At 34.6% G+C, this 8,723-nt stretch overlaps 1 protein-coding gene across 1 annotated transcript; it reads right to left on the reverse strand.

Moving 5' to 3' along the window:
* Positions 1–5,554: 5,554 nt before the first annotated feature.
* Positions 5,555–6,496, reverse strand: LOC131485298 (olfactory receptor 6F1-like). The gene has a single exon (XM_058684659.1). The coding sequence runs from the start codon at positions 6,494–6,496 to the stop codon at positions 5,555–5,557; it is 942 nt and encodes a 313-aa protein (XP_058540642.1).
* Between the last annotated feature and the right edge of the window lie 2,227 nt (positions 6,497–8,723).

Here is an 8,723-nt window from a genome sequence, read left to right on the forward strand (position 1 = left end):
GCATAACTGACTGAGCCACCCAGTCACCCAAGACTTTGGCATTTTTTAACAACATGAATGGATTTAGAGGGTATTATGCTAAATGAAATGTCAGAGAAAGACAAATACCATACCATTTCACTCATATGTGGAATTTAAGAACCCAGAAAAACAAAGAAAAAAAAATAGACCTTTAAATGCAGAGAAAAAACTGTTGGTTATTACTAGAAGGCAAGTGCGTAAGTGGAAAGGAAAAATAGTAAAAAAGGGTTAATAGTACACTTATTGTGATGAGCACTGTAATATATAGAATTGTTGAATCATTATCGTGTATACATGAAATATTATACACCATATGTTAATTATACTTCAAGGAAAAAGAAGATAAATAAAAGGTAATACCGACAATTCACAGTATTTAATAAGCAAATTACACTGTGATTCATTTTATCCTAATTGTTGTAATCTTTATATCAGAGAGACTCTTATTATGCTTTAATTTGTTCTTGAAATTTTATTTGATATATAATGGTTATTTTTAAAAGTATGCTAGTTTTTCAGATGCCCCATGTTCTTTCTGGAGTATTTATTTTAATTTAGTTGAACTAATTTTCTTTACCTTCATTGGTTAACGTTGGTAGTAGTTCCTATCAGGGGTAGAGGTTTTTGTTTTTTTTTTGTTTTTTTTTTTTGAACATATTAAAGAATATATCTTTTTAATTTATAGTTCATATGCTTTGCTATTATCTGTTATCCTAAAGTGAGAGAACATACTATAAGATGTTATTATGGAGTGGAGCTTGTCCATTTGCAAATTTCACTCTCGAACACAAGGTAAAGGGCAGTTGAGTAGGCTGGACACGCTTTTAATTCTAAAAATATGGATAAAATTCTTGGGTTCCAGAAATAACCCCAGGATTGCTAGAATTTCCTGGGCAGATTGTTACCTTTAAGGGGACACTCATCTAATTGCAGATTAGGGCAATATGTCACAATGTATGAGGGCAGTAATTAGGATCTAGTACTAGGGAGATTTTAAAAATATATGGTATCCCATGAATATAAAGTAACAAATTAAAAGTGTTCCTTACCACAGCATTAATCATTATTCAATATATTTAATCACAAAGTGAAAACAATTAAGCTACAGTATGATGTGTATAGTATACTAGGTTTTTGTGTAGTAAGTATTGTAAGTTCCTATTTATTTCATACACCTGTGTCTTTAGCTTTTTACAAAGAAAATCTAGGAGAATGTCAAATAAACACTGGATCTGAATACAAGAAAGCACTCTAAATTGTTTCCCTATGTAGGCAAAAGAAAATAGGGTAGACAAGAAAAGTGAAGTGTTGTGATTTCTAAATGTACGTCTTCTTATAATAGCTTTGATTTTTGATAACCATGACATAATTTATTATTTGAAGTGAAATAAAATAACATGAATTAGGTACTATGAATACATAAACATATGAACTATGTGAAACTTTAAGTGAGCGATGTTTGAGTGAAAGATACCTGTTGAGTGGAAAATGGTGCTATAGAAAGGGTTGAGTTTTTCAGTGAGTTCAAAGACTGCCTTTAGGAAGTGATGCCCACAAAAACATCCTGAAGGAAGAGGAGCACACTGTGATTGCTGCTGGGGGGAGGGGTCCAGTGGAGGAAGCAATGTGAGCCGTGGCATGTGGGAGAACAAACATGGTTAGGACATAGTGATAAGACAATCTAGTGAGGCTTTACCTTTGAAAAAAGAAAGAGCAAGGCAATTAGTGATGGGCCATACAGGGCTTCTCAGTCAGGATGACTTATTCAGTTTATATTTTTAAAGCATGACAAAGGTATTGATCTATTTTCAGCAGGGAGAAAACGTGTTCTGTAAAATGTCACCTCTGGTTGTGCATGTAGTTCTCACTGAACTATGTATGTCCTGAGAGAAAGATATTCAAGTATGAGTGCATTGTAGTTCAGACTCTGGAAATGTCTAAGGACTTGGAAATATGTTCATGCATTTTGAAATAATTTGGTAGTAAAAATAAGAATTTGTGATGGATTGGCTATAAATCATGATAGCATAGGAGAATAGTGATGGCGTTGGTGCCATACTTTCCAACCTAAATACTGAGGAGCCTCTAACGATATAGTTTTCTTTTTCTTGAGGAGGGTGGAATAAAGCTGACTTCAGTTTTCTACGTGTGAGGTTTCACAGCACAAGCCTACAAAAGCCTTTGATTTCACTATGAAATCATCAATGAGACAAGTAGATATTTTACATGAAATCCCATAACTAGTATTTCAGAGAAATACATAAGTAAAAAGTTGGCGTTAAAAATATAAAAGGTAACATTTATTCTAACACATTTACACCGCAGAGAAAGCTATAAGACCAATAAGATGTTTACAAATTCCTATTTCAGGAAGTTTCTTAAATACTTATAAAAGTAATGTTTACATACACATTTATTGCCAACTCTGTTCACAAAACTTTATGTATGAATATATTGTCTCAACTTAGAAAACAACAAGTAAATGTTCTCTTATTAACATATTTCTCATCTCCAGTACCTTTTGTGAAGTTTCATAAAACACTCTTGTAGTCCTATAATCAAAGTAAAATTAAATATTATTTGACTTTTATTTTGATGTTTCCTCATTTTTTTTTAATTTTTAAACTAGTTTTCCTCATTTTTTTAAACTCACATTTGCATTTTGTCTTATGCTATTACACTGCTTTATGAAGATCATCAGCAGGATAGATTTTGAGATTCCATGATAATTTGCTTTAATGCATCTTGCTTAAACATGTACTAGGGTTACAATGAACCAGCTTGTAATGGATAGCTTTCCAATGAACCACCTTGACTGCAGTTTTTGAAAGTAAGACCAAAGAAGTTACAAAAATATAACAATGGGATGAAAATGAATGAATGGAACAGGAAAACTTCTTTTGTATGTGTTTAAATTGAGTCATGAATGTCTTAAGAACACATTTGTTCCCAGGTTGGCCCTAGCATTAAAAGAAATCCAGATACTTGGGTGCCTGGGTAGCTCAGGGGGTTAAGCATCTGGCTGCAGCTCAGGTCATGATCTCACAGTTTGTGAGTTTGAGCCCCACGTGGGGCTCTGTGTTGACAGCTCAGAGCCTGGAGCCTGCTTCGGATTCTATGTCTCCCTGTCTCTCTCTGCTCCCTCCCTCACTCACCCTCTGTCTCTCAAATACGAATAAATCTTAAAAAAATGAAAAATCCGGTTAGAGCTTTGGGATGACTAGCATAATAAATAAAGGGAAGATATAGATTTTTTCTGGCCAAAAAATTAGATTTGGAAATATTACCATATTAACAAGTATAAAGAATTCTATTTTCAGTTGTGGGTGGTTAAGAACATGTCACCCAAAATATGCCACTTTAACATATTGGCTATTTTGGGAAACAGAATATGCAGGGAGGGCTCCCTGATTTCCCTCTTTTTATCTAAAAGCAGGTCATAACATTCCCTAATGAAAGGTGTGTACCCTGTCCCAGGAAGAGAACATTCTCATCACTGTGGACTGAGAGTTGATCCCAAAATGTACCTATAAAACAAACCTATTAAAATAATACTTGAATTGCTTTAGTTTCTCCCATATATTTCCTTAGGCACTTTCCCATAATTACTGCTCAAGCCTATTTGTCTGCCACATAACCACAATTAATCATTCTTTGTTTAAAAATATATATAAGCTCTTGGGCCAAATGCTTCTTCAGGTTCATTCACCTTTTACAGACCCCCATGTGCACATGGAAATTAAAATAAAATGTGTATGCTTTTCTTATGTTAATCTGTCTCATGGCAATTTAATACTTAGTTTTTGCCACAGAACCTGGGAACATAGAAGTTTTCCTCTCCTGCAGTAAGATGGCATTCAAAACAACAGTGTGTTGATACAGAATGTTTCCTTGTTATTGTGAGAGTTTTACATAGCTTTTGATATTTTGAAGGAAAAACGAAGGGTTAGAAAAAATGTTGATGTATGGCACAAGTTTTTTATGTATATGTATAGGGAATTTTGACAACATTTTCCCATGGATGTGTTCTGTTTTAAAAATAAAACCTAATTAGGAATTCAGGAAAAAAAATATTACACTGTTCATAATACTAGAAAATGACACACCAAAGTTAACAACAATTTTAAGCATTGGCATGTGTAAGAAACTCTTGGTTTTTTATATACTCATGCGATTAAAAATACATTATTTAAAGCCTTGGTTTCCTAAAGTAGTGTGTCTAGTGATTTAATCTCCCTTTCAGTCAACTAGGGATCCTACTGAACTGTGTCCTTTCATTGAAGAGGTCTGGGGTTTGATATTCATTTCTAACAAGCTCCCTGACTATTCAGATGCTTTTACTGCACTGATATCACTTTGAATGGAAAGAGTTGAGGAAGTGATTGGGTGGAAAACACTTATCTTAAAAAGTTTAGAAAAACGTATTTCCTCTAGCACTTTGTCATCCCTTTTGTCACTAAACTGTATTTAAAATATAAAGTTTCTTCATAACATAAGAAGGCAAACATAAGAAAGGAAAACCTGGTTTGTGCTCCTATTTTCTACTTTTTCTTCTCTCCTTCTTAATTGGTTTAATTTATTCTGATCTGATTGTCTGCTTGAATATTTTATAAAAATGCAAGATAATTGATACGTGTTTTACTATGTTAGATATCCTATTATGGTACTGTCCAGTTCTAAGTTTTTTCTTTCTTTTTCCTTCCACTTCTTATCCTTGTTAACATCTGCTAAAATTTTGAAATTCAATTATCTAGAAAAATCTGAATTATATAATATTTTCCTATTTTTAGTGAAATTTTCTATTTATGTTTATATGCATAATTTAAAAATCAACTTTAAAAATAGTGCTGGCATGGGGCTCCTGGGTGGCGCAGTCGGTTAAGCGTCCGACTTCAGCCAGGTCACGGTCTCGCGGTCCGTGAGTTCGAGCCCCGCGTCAGGCTCTGGGCTGATGGCTCGGAGCCTGGAGCCTGTTTCCGATTCTGTGTCTCCCTCTCTCTCTGCCCCTCCCCCGTTCATGCTCTGTCTCTCTCTGTCCCAAAAATAAGAAAAAAAAAATAGTGCTGGCTTATCATATGTGTATATTATATGTTTATTTACTAAGTTATATTCACATACAAAGTGATATGTTTATAAGAGCACAACTACCAGACAGAGTAACACTGCTCGATTCAACAGAAACAGTCTTTGTCCCATAGTTATTGATAAAGTATAAATTATAAAAATACTCAACTGAAATATGGGACTAAGACTACTTTCCTATTGTTCATGATGTGTGGGCAGGGAGCTTGTGTGATTTATCTCTTTATCACAATGGCTCAATGCCAACATTCTTAAACATAGCAATTACAGACCATCTACTGCAGTAGAATTCAAAGCAAAATGTAAAGAACACAGACATGTTCATATTAGGTGATGGCAATTTTGCAATATACTTTTCAGTACTTACCATTTGTAAATGTGGTTTGGGAACCCATTCTAAATTGACATTCTAAATTGATTATTTTAGAGCATCTCTCAAATCGTTCATATGTCAGGCCAAGAGCAGTCTCTTTTGTGATAGAAGTTTTCTGAAAGCTTTCTTCACATCTTTGTTTCTCAGGGTGTATATGAGAGGATTTACCAATGGAGTGACCACACAGTAGAACACTGAGATCACTTTACCAATAGTGAAGTTGTACTTGGCTGGAGGGCGAACATAAGCAAAAATAATGGTGCCATAATAGATAGATACTACAGTGAGGTGGGAGGCACAGGTGGAGAAAGTTTTCTTCCGAGCCTCCCGAGAAGACAGCCTGATTATTGTGACCACAATGTGCCCATATGAGGACATAGTGAGAAGGAAAGAACTTAAAATCACAACAGAGCTACATGTATACCCCAAGGCCTCCACCAAAAATGTATCAGAGCAAGACAGTTTAAAAATGGGGTCTGAGTCACAAAAGAAATGGTTGATCTTCTGGGGGCCACAGAAGCTTAGATGGGAGATGAGTATAGTAGGTAGCAGAGGGGCAATGAAGCCCCCAATCCATGATCCAGCTGAAAACTGCAGGCACACCCGAAGACTCATGAGAAGTGAATACCTTAAAGGGCTGCAGATGGCCAGGTACCGGTCATAGGCCATCACTGCGAGCAGGATGCACTCTGTAGCTCCCATGGAGAAAAAGAAGTAGTACTGGGTTATACAACCAAAAACAGAGATGGTAACAACCTGTGCGAGGCAGGTGGCCAGCAACTTAGGCACCATGGCTGTGGTGTACCAGATCTCCAGGAATGACAGATTTCCTAAAAAAATGTACATGGGTGTTTGGAGTGCAACATCCGTGAGAACAATGAAAATAATAAGAGTGTTTCCCATGAGGGAGGGCAGATACACAGTGAGAAATATCACAAACAACGTGAGCCGCAGATAGAGAACACTAGAAAACCCAAGAAAAATGAACTCTGTCACTGCTGTTTGGTTTGTTCCATCCATATCTCATTGTCTCTGGTCTGTAATAAACAACAAAGCCCAGAATATGGAGGATGAGCAATAATGGTTATTTGTGTATTAATTTATTTCCTGATGATCATGGACTCCTAATAATAAAGAAAGTTAAGGGCGAGCAATAACATAGTTGGCATCTTTATAAACATTTTCCATGGATTAGCTCACTTAATTTACAAAATAAATCTCTAAAGTAAATACTCTAACAATCCACTTCACAAATGAAGAAACTGAGTAAATTGCTTATTCACAGTTGCAACACGTTAAGTGGGAAGGTGGATTTTTGTACCTAGGTAGGTTGTTTCAAAAAACTACAGTCCAGGACGATATATAAAATGTGGCTATTGGAAGAACATGGTTTTGTTTCAATGCTGAGGAACTAATATCCTTCCTAGCCAATCCACCAGTAAAGGCTGGTGAACATAACAGCCACAATCAGAGGCCAGTGGGTGGGGAAAAGTGTCCTTTAGTATGGAAGTCCTGGTCCATACCAGTTGCCTTCTGAATATAAAGGATTGGCTACAATTTTAACTCTGTGACCCTCATTATATGTCATCAACTAGGTTTGGGCAAAAGATTAGTATATGACTTCTCCAGAAAAACAAACAAACAAACAAACAAAATGAGTAAAATTCAACATCAATATGGAGATATTTTGTTCATTAATATTATGTTAACTTTCCTAATTTGTTTATTTTTTGAATCCTTGCACTCACCAATGTTTCTATAGTGGTTAGGAACAGTCAAGCAAATAATTTCAATTCAGAAATAAATTTATCCTTCAATTTGCATGATATTTGTTTCCATAGTTTGGCTATTGAGAAGGCAGACTTTGTGTGAGATATAGCCAATTACCAAATTTTTAAATGTACAATACTATAGTTATGTTAGGTGTCTTGTTAAAATTAAGAAAAAACTAGAGAAATCTTGTTTTTAGAGAAACAAAGTATTTCAATGAGTGTATTTCAGTATACATGTGCACTAAGGCCAAAGTATCTGCATGATAAATAGAAAATAGACTAGATAAATTATTAGTACTCATAATAAAAACTTTCTTTTACGTGTGAATCTCTCTCTCTCTCTCTCTCCCTCTCTCTTTCCATCAATGTATAACAGTTTCTTTAAGTTCCATTTGTAAAAATATAAACTTGGTATCCCCTACATCACAATGAAAAATAAGCTGAATGCCATGTGAAGGCAATTGTATTCATATGTATAGATCTAGGTTAAAAGTTATGGAGGTTTTGGATGATAAAATTCTATTGAAATATGTTGATAGATTTAATTTAAACAATTTTTAAGTTTATTCAATTTTGAGAGACAGAGAGAGACAGAGTGTGAGTGGCGGAGGGACAGAGGGAGAGGGAGACAGAATTCGATGCAGGCTTCAGGCTCTGAGCTGTCAGCACAGAGCCCTAGGTGGGCCTTGAACTCACGGACTGCAAGATCATGACCTGAGCCGAAGTTGGATACTCAACCGACTGAGCCACCCATGCGTCCCTGTTTATAGATTTTATGCCACAGCATTAATGGTCCCTGTAGCACAATGTTGATACAGTAGAATTTTTTCAAGATATATATTATAAAAACTATCAGTTAGTCCTGGTTGAAAAGTCAAATTATGTTAGCATGGTCAAGAAATACTTTATTTGTCCCATTAAGTCAACCTGAATATATTAATATCTTAAAATCTTAACATTTATTCCAACAAAATAAAGTTGCACTTTTTGGAAGCTGTACCACTATTCTAAAAGGTTTTGAAAAATATTATGACTAGCAATCAATGTAGAACTTATTATTTAAAAAAATTTTGGAGGAAAAATGGACTAATTTAAAAATTATATTTTATTGAATTTGTTTCTGTGGTTCCATAAGAAAAAAAAATAATGTTTATATTATGTGTGTATGACCAAGAGTCAAAGGTATTTCTCATTTCCGTTATGAAAAAGACATTGATTATTTTTCTTCTAGCATTACTAGTAAGCAAAAGATAACTATTTGCTAATAACATATGTAAAACTTTCACAAGAAAGTTTTAGAATCAGATGAACATTATTCCAAACAGAAAATCCCTTTTTCACTTTTTAAAACTATGGCACTTATCTAATTCTGCCTTTAGCAAAAAAAAAAAAAAATGCTTCTGCATTCTCCAGTTGTATATAATCTTAAGAGGAAGTTGGATGATAAAGAAACTAATTTTAATCACTTAACACTT

The sequence above is a fragment of the Neofelis nebulosa genome, chromosome 1, assembly GCF_028018385.1.
Source record: "Neofelis nebulosa isolate mNeoNeb1 chromosome 1, mNeoNeb1.pri, whole genome shotgun sequence".
Lineage (NCBI taxonomy): Eukaryota > Metazoa > Chordata > Mammalia > Carnivora > Felidae > Neofelis > Neofelis nebulosa.

Coding starts and splice junctions, on each gene's coding strand:
- LOC131485298 (XM_058684659.1), bottom strand. CDS start 6,496: ATGGATGGAACAAACCAAACAGCAGTGACAGAGTTCATTTTTCTTGGG.